The sequence below is a fragment of the Pristiophorus japonicus genome, chromosome 6 (assembly GCF_044704955.1).
Source record: "Pristiophorus japonicus isolate sPriJap1 chromosome 6, sPriJap1.hap1, whole genome shotgun sequence".
Taxonomy (NCBI): domain Eukaryota; kingdom Metazoa; phylum Chordata; class Chondrichthyes; family Pristiophoridae; genus Pristiophorus; species Pristiophorus japonicus.
Window position 1 is genome coordinate 70,379,972 of NC_091982.1, and position 12,758 is coordinate 70,392,729.

Consider the following 12,758-nt stretch of genomic DNA (forward strand, 5'->3'; position numbering starts at 1 on the left):
CAGGATATTGCATGAGCTCTGATGTATTTTGGAACCATCCTTTCTATCAAGATATCCAGGTTCCCCCGCACCTGCTGTCCTATTGGTGTTTGAGGCTTGATTGTATATGGTGGATTTGCAAGTCTTGAGACCAGATTTGTACCTGGCTCTATTCACATCATTAGTTTTTGCCTAAAGCATGCCGCATGTTAAGTGGGTAGAGTGGTACATTAAATTTGTCCATAGTGGAAAATTCGGGTGTTTCTGATTAACTCAAAGAAATGTCACCATGCTGAATGCAGATCAGGGAAAATCCCAGAGAAAACCACTTGGCCCCGTGGTGGGAATCTGGTACTTCTGGCTAGCCGTGCTGTCAACTTTTTGCTCAAAGGGCCTTGTCCCCAGTTACTGGTCCAATCCAGTGCAGTGAGGTGGGGGAGGCAGGGCAGCTGATGGTTATCACAGGGTTGCTTTGAGCTAAGCAGCAGATTTCACTGCTCGGGACCCATTCGTTTGAATTAACCAACCAATTTTCAACGAGAGTCTGTTTTCATTTCTAGATCAGATCATTCAAATAAAGCAACTTCAATTTTAAGGATTACACTTTACTTGTATCTCGAGCAAGTGTAATTCTACAGAGTGAGGAGCAAAGTATCTATTATGTAAAAAAAAAAACAGATTTTTGGCAAAATGAGAATTGCAATTACTGGCATGTTTTGTAAAGTCGCAGTGTGTGCTCTGATATTGGGCGGGGAAATGGGGCTGAGTCCATGATCAGATCAGCCATGATTGTATTAAATGGTGGAGCAGGCTCAAGGGGCCATATGGCCTACTCCTGCTCGTATTATGTTCTGATATTTGTAGCTAGTCAGTCATGGTGTGGATTGCTGCAGTGCATTTACTGTGCCAGTAATGGGTGAGTCAGTGTTGTGTTGAGCTGCTACGGGAAATCCTCGAGTATTTATTTAAATGTCTTGCCACATTTACAATCCTACCCAACTTCCATAATAGAATTTTTGGAAATAAATTTGGTTTCACTCTCAACTTCGGTCCCTGGGTTTGGTTTAAATCTACATATGGTGGAAATATTCCTGACGCTAATGGTTGATACAGTTTGTCCATTTACAGTACTTTGTCCATCTCTCATTTTGTGTAGTCTGGTGAAATGTGTTATCAAACTGCTTCCTGTCGAGAGGTGGGTTTCCCGTCAGTGATGGGTGTGAGAGCTTTAACTGTTGGCTCAAAGTGTTTTATTTCATTGTATTTTCAACTTGATTCATGCCACTGCTTGTGAAAGCTGCTCGAGAGCTAAAAGCACTTTAGCAATCTATAAAACATGGGTCTGTTACCCTCCAAACCCAACGATCTTTAGTTAAACATAGCTGTATACGGCACAATAGTTTAATAACCTTTTTGTTTTTAATTTCAGCTATTTTCTTCTGGTACTGTCCAACTCACAACTTCATCGAGAAAAGATTTTGGTGATTTTGATATTAAAACAGTCATTCAAGAAATCAAAAGGGGAAAAAGAATGGTTTGTATCTTAATGCAGTTTGTACAAAACTTGTAATGTGAACTAATAATCTGACTAGTTGCCTTGGTTTCTGTTCAGCCAACATTTTAAATGTAATTATCAAATCTTGTATTTTTCATTGACCAACAAATTATTAATAACTGCGTTTGATTACTGCATCTTCATTTCTTGGACATGATCCAAATACACGTTATAGAATTGAAGAGGATTTACTGTGATTGAAAGGCTGCATTAGAGGGAGTAGCATGCAGCAGCCCGGCCTGGAATATGGCATGGTCCCGGTCTGGAAGACCATCAGAGGGAACAGCGTGCTGCGGCATACCACTGCAGGAGGGCGACATGAGGTCGCTGATTGCATTGCAGGCAGGCACAGCAGGAGGGGAGAAGGAGCGGCAAGAGTTTGTAGAAGGAAGTGACTGGGGCCCAGGAGAGGCGAGGGCCCAGGGGCAGCACGAGCCAGCCCACACTGCTATATGTGTCTGCGCTCGGTTGATGCAGCAGAGCTGATCTCCAGTCGTCTTGGGTAATCCTTGCCACTGGACCAAGACCTAGCTCTGTCAAGCCCGTGTGGTGGGAAGTGTGCAACGGTCACCACATTTTAAAAAAGTCGAAGCAGAGGCATCTTCCACCCTCCAAGTTGTAGTTCGGGATCTGGAATATTGGGTCTTTCATTGAAGCACCTGTGCACTCATCCCTTTTTGGCATGGAAGCAAGTCATCCTCGCTTTGAGGGACTGCCGATAATGATGATATAGAATCATAAAAAATAGGAGTAGGAGTCAGCCATACGGCCCCTCGAGCCTGCTCCAGCATTCAATACGATTATGGCTGATCTGATCATGGACTCAGCTCCACTTCCCTGCCCGCTCCCCATAACCCTTTATTCCCTTATCCCTCAAATCATAGAATGGTTACAGCACAGAAGGAGGCCATTCAGCCCGTCGAGCCAGTGTTCAGTGTATTTTATTCTGAGCGGACACAGATCATGCTGCTGCTTGTGTTGGTAATAATGGGGCATAAGCATAGAACCATACAGTACCGAAGGAGGCTATTTGGCCCATCGGGCCTGTGCTAGCTCTTTATAAGAGCTATTCAATTAATCCCACTGCCCTGCTCTTTCCCCATTGCCCTGCAATTTCATCCCCTTCAAGCATGTAATCAAAATGATTTGCTTCCAATGTATTTTAGCATTACACACAGTTTATTAGATTATAGAATAACTATTTGCACAAATGCCAGCAATTCAGTCAGCATGACATGATCCGAGCCTGCTGTACTGGGGGCAGCAGTTTAGTTGATTGGTGGGTCACTTTAGGGGGCTGTCTCTGGAGGTGTGGTAGAAATGGGGGAGAAGCTTAGAAGCAAGTTCTTTTTGTAGTGATCAGCACTACAATGATTTATTTTCATAACTCATTTGTTTTGCTAAATTTCAGAAATGTACATTATGCAGTCAAATAGGTGCAACCATTGGCTGTGAAATTAAAGCTTGCATCAAGACTTACCATTACCACTGTGCAGTTGAAGATAGTGCCAAATTCATTGAGAATCTTGACCGCGGGATCTACAGGTACTGAACTCAACCATTAATGGTTATTTATCCTCATTATTTTCCCATTTTGATCTTTTCTAAGGCTGTACTTCCCTTTTATTGGTTTGTGCATTAGTATCCAGGTGCCTGGGCTTTTCCCATTCCCATTGGTCGCTGCCGTGTATCACTGCATTACCATTGGCTGCTGCTGTGCGTGTCTCTACGTGCATTCTCACTGGCTGCTGCTCTGTGTGTGTCTGCATTCCCATTGGTTGCTGCTGTGTGTCTCTGCATTCCCATTGGTTGCGGCTGTGTGTCTCTGCATTCTCATTGGCTGCTGCCGTGTGTCTCTCTGCATTCCCATTGTTTTCTGCCGTGTGTCTCTGCATTCTCATTGGCTGCTGCCGTGTGTCTCTCTGCATTCCCATTGTTTTCTGCCGTGTGTGTGTCACTAAGAATATAAGAAATAGGAGCAGAGAAGTAGGCCATTCGGCCCCTCGAGCCTGCTTTGCCATTCAATACGATCATGGACTCAGCTCCACTTACCCGCTCGCTCCCCATAACCCTTTACTCCCTTATCGCTCAAAAATCTATCTATCTCTGCCTTAAGTATATTCAATGACCCAGCCTCCACAGCTCTCTGGGGCAGAGAATTCCATAGATTTACAACCCTCAGAGAAGAAATTCCTCCTCATCTCAGTTTTAAATGAGAGAACCCTTATTCTGAGACTATGTCCCCGAGTTTTAGTTTCCCCTATAAGTGGAAATATCCTCTCTGCATCCACCTTGTCAAGCCCCCTCATTATCTTATAAGTTTCAACGAGATCACACCTCATTCTTCTGAACTCCAATGAGTATAGGCCCAACCTACTCAACCTATCTTCATAAGTCAACCCCCTCATCTCCGGAATCAACCCAGTGAACCTTCTCTGAACAGCCTCCAATGCAAGTATATTGTTCCTTAAATACAGAGACCAAAACTGTACGCAGTAGTACTCCAAGTGTGGCCTCACCAATACCCTGTACATTTGTAACAGGACTTCTCTGCTTTTATACTCCATCCCCCTTGCAATAAAGGACAACATTCCATTTGCCTTCCTGATTACTTGCTGTACCTGCATACTCACTTTGTGTTTCATGCACCAGGAACCCCAGGTCTCACTTTGCAATTTTTCTCCATTTAAATTATAATTTGCTTTTCTATTATTTCTGCCAAAAGTGGATAACTTCACAGTTTCCCACATTATACTCCATCTGCCAAATTTTGCCTGTCTATATCCCTTTGCAGATTTTTTGTGTCCTCACAATTTGCTTTCCCACCCATCTTTGTATCATCAGCAAACTTGGCTACATTACACTTGGTCCCTTCATCCAAGTCATTAATATCGATTGTAAATAGTTGAGGTCCCAGCACTGATCCCTGCGGCACCCAACTAGTCACTGTTTACCAGCCGGAAAATGACCCATTTATCCCAATCTCTGTTTTCTGTTAGTTAACCAATCCTCTATACATGTTAATATATTACCCATAACCCCGTGAGCTTTTACCTTGTGCAGTAACCTCTTATGTGGCCCCTTATCGAATGCCTTCTGGAAATTCAAATACCCCAAATCAACTCGTTCCCCCTTATCCACCCTGCTCATTACATCCTCAAAGCACTCCAGAAAATTTGTCAAACATGATTTCCCTTTCATAAAACCATGCTGACTCTGCTTGATTGAATCATGCTTTTCCAAATAGAAACATAGAAAATAGATGCAGGAGTGGGCCATTCGGCCCTTCGAGCCTGCACCACCATTCAATAAGATCATGGCTGATCATTCACCTCAGTACGCCTTTCCTGCTTTCTCTCCATGCTCCTTGATCCCTTGAGCCGTAAGGGCCATATCTAACTCCCTCTTGAATATATCCAATGAACTGGCATCATCAAGTCTCTGCGGTAGCGAATTCCACAGGTTAACAACTCTCTGAGTGAAGAATTTTCTCCTCATCTCAGTCCTAAATAGCTTACCCCTTATCCTTAGACTGTGTCCCCTGGTTCTGAACTTCCCCAACATCGGGAACATTCTTCCTGCATCCAACCTGTCCAGGGATCCCCTCTCATCCTTCTAAACTCCAGTGAATACAGGCCCAGTCGATCCAGTCTCTCCTCATATGTCAGTCCAACCATCCCAGGAATCAGTCTGGTGAACCTTCGCTGCACTCCCTCAATAACAAGAACGTCCTTCGTCAGATTAGGAGACCAAAACTGAACACAATATTCCAGGTGAGGCCTCACCAAGGCCCTGTACAACTGCAGTAAGACCTCCCTGCTCCGATACTCAAATCCCGTAGCTATGAAGGCCAACATACCATTTGACTTCTTCACCGCCTGCTGTACCTGCATGCCAACTTTCAATGACTGATGTACCATGACACCCAGATCTCGTTGCACTTCCCCTTTTCCTAATCTGCCGCCATTCAGATAATCTACCTTTGTATTTTTGCCCCCAAAGTCATTAACCTCTCATTTTTCCACGTTATACTGCATCTGCCCTGCATTTGCCCACTCACCTAACCTGCAGCCTTTTAGCGTCCTCCTCACAGCTCACACCGCCACCCAGCTTAGTGTCATCTGCAAACTTGGAGATATTGCACACAATTCCTTAATCTAAATCATTAATGTATATTGTAAATAGCTGGGATCCCAGCACTGAGCCTTGCGGTACCCCACTGGATGCTGCCTGCCATTCTGAAAAGGACCCGTTTATCCTGACTCTCTGCTTCCTGTCTGCCAACCAGTTCTCTATCCACGTCAGTACATTACCCCAATACCATGTGCTTTAATTTTGCACACCAATCTCTTATGTGGGACATTGTCAAAAGCCTTTTGAAAGTCCAAATACACCACATTCACTGGTTCTCCCTTGTCCACTCTACTAGTTACATCCTCAAAAATTTCCAGAAGATTTGTCAAACATGATTTCCCTTTCATAAATCCATGCTGACTTGGACCGATCCTGTCACTGCTTTCCAAATGCGCTGCTATTTCATCTTTAATAATTGATTCCAACATTTTCCCCATATTGATGTCAGGCTAACCGGTCTATAATTACCCGTTGTCTCTCCCTCCTTTGTTTAAAAAGTGGTGTTACATTAGCTACCCTCCAGTCCGTAGGAACTGATCCAGAGTCGATAGACTGTTGGAAAATGATCACCAATGCATCCACTATTTCTAGGGCCACTTCCTTAAGTACTCTGGGATGCAGACTATCAGGCCCCGGGGATTTATCAGCTTTCAATCCCATCCATTTCCCTAACACAATTGCCTGCCTAATAAAGATATCCTTCAGTTCCTCCTTCTCACTAGACCCTCGGTCCCCTAGTATTTCTGGAAGGTCATTTGTGTCTTCCTTTGTGAAGACAGTACCAAAGTGCTTGTTTAACTGGTCCACCATTTGTTTGTTCCCCATTATGAATTCACCTGAGTCTGACTGCAAGGGACCTATGTTTGTTTTCACTAATCTTTTTCTCTTCACATATCTATTGAAGCTTTGGCAGTCAGTTTTTATGTTCCCAACAAGCTTCCTCTCATACTCTACTCTATTTTCCTCTTCCTAATTGAACTCTTTGTCCTCTGCTATATTATAAAATTCTCCCAGTCCTCCGGTTTGCTGCTTTTTCTGGCCAATTTATATGCTTCTTCCTTGGATTTAACACTATCCTAAATTTCCCTTGTTCGCCACGGTTGAGCTACCCTCCCTGTTTTATTTTTACTCCAGACAGGGATGTATAATTGTTGAAGTTCATCCATTTTAAATGTTTGCCATTGCCTATCCACCATCAACCCTTTAAGTCTTATTTGCCACCCTATTACATAGAAACATAGAAAATAGGTGCAGGAGTAGGCCATTCGGCCCTTCTAGCCTGCACCGCCATTCAATGAGTTCATGGCTGAACATTCAACTTCAGTACCCCATTCCTGCTTTCTCGCCATACCCCTTGATCCCCCTAGCAGTAAGGACCTCATCTAACTCCTTTTTGAATATATTTAGTGAATTGGCCTCAACAACTTTCTGTGGTAGAGAATTCCACAGGTTCACCACTCTCTGGGTGAAGAAGTTCCTCCGCATCTCGGTCCTAAATGGCTTACCCCTTATCCTTAGACTGTGACCCCTGGTTCTGGACTTCCCCAACATTGGGAACATTCTTCCTGCATCTAACCTGTCTAACCCCGTCAGAATTTTATATGTTTCTATGAGGTCCCCTCTCATTCTTCTGAACTCCAGTGAATACAAGCCCAGTTGATCCAGTCTTTCTTGATAGGTCAGTCCCGCCATCCCGGGAATCAGTCTGGTGAACCTTCGCTGCACTCCCTCAATAGCAAGAATGTCCTTCCTCAGGTTAGGAGACCAAAACTGTACACAATACTCCAGGTGTGGCCTCACCAATGCCCTGTACAACTGTAGCAACACCTCCCTGCCCCTGTACTCAAATCCCCTTGCTATGAAGGCCAACATGCCATTTGCTTTCTTAACCGCCTGCTGCACCTGCATGCCAACCTTCAATGACTGATGTACCATGACACCCAGGTCTCTTTGCACCTCCCCTTTTCCTAATCTGTCACCATTCAGATAATAGTCTGTCTCTCTGTTTTTACCACCAAAGTGGATAACCTCACATTTATCCACATTATACTTCATCTGCCATGCATTTGCCCACTCACCTAACCTATCCAAGTCGCTCTGCAGCCTCACAGCATCCTCCTTGCAGCTCACACTGCCACCCAACTTAGTGTCATCCGCAAATTTGGAGATACTACATTTAATCCCCTCATCTAAATCATTAATGTACAGTGTAAACAGCTGGGGCCCCAGCACAGAACCTTGCGGTACCCCACTAGTCACTGCCTGCCATTCTGAAAAGTACCCATTTACTCCTACTCTTTGCTTCCTGTCTGACAACCAGTTCTCAATCCATGTCAGTACACTACCCCCAATCCCATGTGCTCTAACTTTGCACATCAATCTCTTGTGTGGGACCTTGTCGAACGCCTTCTGAAAGTCCAAATATACCACATCAACTGGTTCTCCCTTATCCACTCTACTGGAAACATCCTCAAAAAATTCCAGAAGATTTGTCAAGCATGATTTCCCTTTCACAAATCCATGCTGACTTGGACCTATCATGTCACCTCTTTCCAAATGCACTGCTATGACATCCTTAATAATTGATTCCATCATTTTACCCACTACCGATGTCAGGCTGACCGGTCTATAATTCCCTGTTTTCTCTCTCCCTCCTTTTTTAAAAAGTGGGGTTACATTGGCTACCCTCCACTCCATAGGAACTGATCCAGAGTCAATGGAATGTTGGAAAATGACTGTCAACGCATCCACTATTTCTAGACAATTCACATCTCATACTATCGAAGTTACCTTTCTTTAAGTTCAGGACCCTAGTCTCTGAATTAACTGTCACTCTCCATCTTAATAAAGAATTCTACCATATGGTCACTCTTCCCCAAGGGGCCTCGCACAACAAGATTGCTAATTAGTTCTTTCTCATTACACATCACCCAGTCTCGGATGGCCAGCCCTCTAGTTGGTTCCTCAACATATTGTTCTAGAAAACCATCTCTAATACACTCCAGGAAATCATCCTCCACCGTATTGCTACCAGTTTGGTTAGCCCAATCTATATGTAGATTAAAGTCGCCCATGATAACTGCGATACCTTTATTGCACACATCCCTAATTTCTTGTTTGATGCTGTCCTCAACCTCACTACTACTGTTTGGTGGTCTGTACACAACTCCCACTAGTGTTTTCTGCCCTTTGGTGTTCCGCAGGTCCACCCATACAGATTCCACATCATCCAAGCCATTGTCCTTCCTTACTATTGCGTCAATTTCCTCTTTAACCAGGAACGCTACACCACCTCCTTTTCCTTTCTGTCTATCCTTCCTGAATGTTGAATACCCCTGGATGTTGAATTCCCAGCCTTGGTCACCCTGGAGCCATGTCTCCATGATGCCAATTATATCATATTCATTAATTGCTGCCTGTGCAGTTAATTCGTTCACCTTATTACAAATACTCCTCGCATTGAGGCACAGAGTCTTCAGGTTTGTCTTTTTAACACCCTTTGCCCTTTTAGAATTTTGCTGTGATGTTGGCCCTTTTTGATTTTTGCCTTGGGTTTCTCTGCCCGCCACTTTTACTTTTCTTCTTTCTATCTTTTGCTTCTGCCCCCATTCTACTTCCCTCTGTCTCCCTGCATAGGTTCCTATTCCCCTGCCATATTAGTTTAATCCCTCCCCAACAACACTAGCAAACACTCCCCCGAGGACATTGGTTCCGATCCTGCCCAGGTGCAGACCGTCCGGTTTGTACTGGTCCCACCTCTCCCAGAACTGGTTCCAATGTCCCAGGAATTTGAATCCCTCCCTTCTGCACCACTCCTCAAGCCATGTATTCATCTGAGCTATCCTGCAGTTCCAACTCTGACTAGCATGTGACACTGGTAGCAATCCTGAGATTACTACCTTTGAGGTCCTACTTTTTAAATTTAACTCCTAGCTCCCTAAATTCAGCTTGTAGGACCTCATCCTGTTTTTTACTTATATTATTGGTACCTATATGCACCATGACAACTGACTGTTCACCCTCCCCTTCCAAAATGTCCTGCAACCGTTCCGAGACATTCTTGACCCTTGTGCCAAGGAGGCAACATACCATCCTGGAGTCTCGATTGCGGCCGCAGGAACGTCTGTCTATTCCCCTTACAATAGAATCCCCTACACTATCGCTCTCCCCCTCTTTTTCCTGTCCCCCTCCACCTCCACCCCCCCCCCCCCCCCCCAACAGTACCCATAACGTTGTCTCTGTTTTGGAGGGGGATGACCGCAGGGGACCCCTGTACTACCTTCCTTCCGCTGCTCTTCCTGTTGGCCACCCATTCCCTATCTGTCTGTCTGACCAACTCACTAAACGTGCTATTCACAGCATCCTCAGCATCGCGGATGCTCCAGAGTGAATCCACCCGCAGCTCCAGTGCCGCAATGCGGTCTGTCAGGAGCTGCAGCAGGATACACTTCCCGCACGTGACGTCATCAGGGACACCGGAAGCATCCCTGAGTTCCCACATAGCACAGGAGGAGCATGACACGTGTCCGACCTCTCCTGCCATGACTTAACCCCTAGATTAACTTAATTTGGCAACAACAATGATAAAGGTTACCTACTAATAAAGGAAAAGAAAAAGAAAAACTACTCATCAATCAGTTACCCCCTTGGCTGTGATGTCACCTTTCGATTTCTTTCTACTTCTTTGTTTACCTTCTGCCCCAGCACCAGCTACCTCCTCGATCTCCCGCCTCTCGAACTCGCGGGCCTTTTATAGGCCTCCGACTCCCGTTCCTCGATGTCCCGCTACTGTTTCCTTAATAATGGACTCCAGCATTTTCTCAACCACAGATGTTAGGCTAACTGGTCTATAGTTTCCTGCTTTTTGTCTGCCTTTTTTAAATAGGGGCATTAAATTTGCGGTTTTCCAGTCTGCCAGCGATAACGGCTGGAGAGGAACTTGGAGTGGGAAGGGGTAAGATCCAGTTGTCGTCCACATCGGTACCAACGACGTAGATAGGACAGATGAGAAGGTTCTTCTAAAGGATTATAGAAACAAAGAAAATTGGTGCAGTAGTTGGCCATTCAGCCCTTCGAGTCTGCACCACCAATCAATATGACCACGGCTGATCATACAAATTCAGTACCCCATTCCTGTTTTCTCTCCATACCCCTTGATCCCTTTAGCTGTAAGGGCCACATCTAATTCCCTTCTGAATATATTTGACGAACTGGCCTCAACAACTTACTGTGGTAGAGAATTCCACAGGTTCACAATTCTCTGAGTGAAGAAGTTTTTCCTCATCTCAGTCCTAAATGGCTTACCCCTTATCCTTAGACTAGGACCCCTGGTTCTGGACTTCCCCAATATCGGGAACATTCTTCCTGCATCTAACCTGTCCAATCCCGTCAGAATTTTATATGTTTCGATGAGATCCCCTCTCATTCTTCTAAATTCCAGTGAATATAAGCCTGGTCGATCCAGTCTTTCTTCATATGTCAGTCCTGCCATCCCGGGAATCAGTCTGGTGAACCTTCGCTGCTCTCCCTCAATAGCAAAAATATTCAAGGTGTGGCCTCACCAAGGCCCTGTGCAACTGCAGTAAGACCTCCCTGCTCCTATATTCAAATCCCGTAGCTATGAAGGCCAACATACCATTTGCCGCCTTCACTGCCTGCTGTACCTGCAAGCCAACTTTCAATGACTGATGTACCATGACACCCAGGTCTCGTTGCACCTCCCCTTTCCCTAATCTGTCACCATTCAGATAATATTCTGCCTTCGTGTTTTTGCCACCAAAGTGGATAACCTCTCATTCATCTACATTATACTGCATCTGCCCTGCATTTGCCCACTCACCTAACCTGTCCAAATCACCCTGCAACCTCTTAGCATCCTCCTCACAGCTCACACTTCCACCCAGCTTCGAGTCATCTGCAAACTTGGAGATATTACAGTCCATTCCTTTGTCTAAATCATTAATGTATATTGTAAATAGCTGGGGTCCCAGCACTGAACCTTGCGGTACCCCACTAGTCACTGCCTGCCATTCTGAAAAGGACCTGTTTATTCCTACTCTTTGCTTCCTCTCTGCCAACCAGTTCTCTATCCACATCACCCCCAATACCATGTGCTTTGATTTTGCACACTAATCTCTTATGTGGGACCTTGTCAAAAGCCTTTTGAAAGTCCGAATACACCACATCCACTGGTTCTCCCTTGTCCACTCAACTAGTTACATCCTCAAAAAAATTCCAGAAGATTTGTCAAGCATGATTTCCCTTTCATAAATCCATGCTGACTTGGACCAATCCTGTCACTGCTTTCCAAAAGCGCTGCTATTACATCTTTGATAATTGATTCCAACATTTTCCCCACTACCGATGTCAGGCTAACCGGTCTATAATTCCCTGTTTTCTCTCTCCCTCTTTTAAAAAGTGGGGTTACATTAGCTACCCTCCAATCCATAGGAACTGATCGAGTCTTTAGAATGTTGGAAAATGACCACCAATGCATCCACTATTTCTAGTATCTCAACAGTGGATAGTCAAGGGGCTATGCGGGGAGGAGGAACTTAACACAATCACAATCACTAAGGAGGCGGCACTCAGTAAGATAATGGGACTAAAGGCAGATAAATCCCCTGGACCTGATGGCATGCATCCTCGGGTCTTAAGAGAAGTAGCGGCAGGGATAGTGGATGAATTGGTTGTAATTTACCAAAATTCCCTGGATTCTTGGGCGATCCCAGCAGATTGGAAATCTGAAAATGTAATGCCCCTATTTAAAAAAGGAGGCAGACAAAAAACAGGAAACTATAGACCAGTTAGCCGAACATCTGTGGTTGGGAAAATGTTGGAGTCCATTATGAAAGAAGCAGTTGGAAAGAACATTTGGAAAAGCATAATTCAGTTAGACAGAGTCGGCATGGATTTATGAAGGGGAAGTCATGTTTGACAAATTTGTTGGAGTTCTTTGAGGATGTAACAAGCAGGGTGGATAAAGGGGAACCAGTGTATGTGGTGTATTTGGATTTGCAGAAGGCATTTGACAAGGTGCCTCATAAAAGGTTACTGTACAAGATAAAAGTTCACGAGTTTGGGGGTAATA

General features: G+C 44.7%; 1 protein-coding gene across 4 annotated transcripts in view; it reads left to right on the forward strand.

The window, feature by feature from the left end:
• phf6 (PHD finger protein 6) overlaps positions 1 to 12,758 on the forward strand; it is a 121,189-nt gene that overhangs the window by 84,863 nt on the left and 23,568 nt on the right. For all 4 annotated transcript variants that reach the window (XM_070882930.1, XM_070882933.1, XM_070882932.1 and 1 more), the window contains exons 8-9: positions 1,409 to 1,513; positions 2,946 to 3,079. In XM_070882930.1, coding sequence (XP_070739031.1) covers positions 1,409 to 1,513; positions 2,946 to 3,079 — 239 coding nt within the window. The remainder of the gene's footprint in view (positions 1 to 1,408; positions 1,514 to 2,945; positions 3,080 to 12,758) is intronic.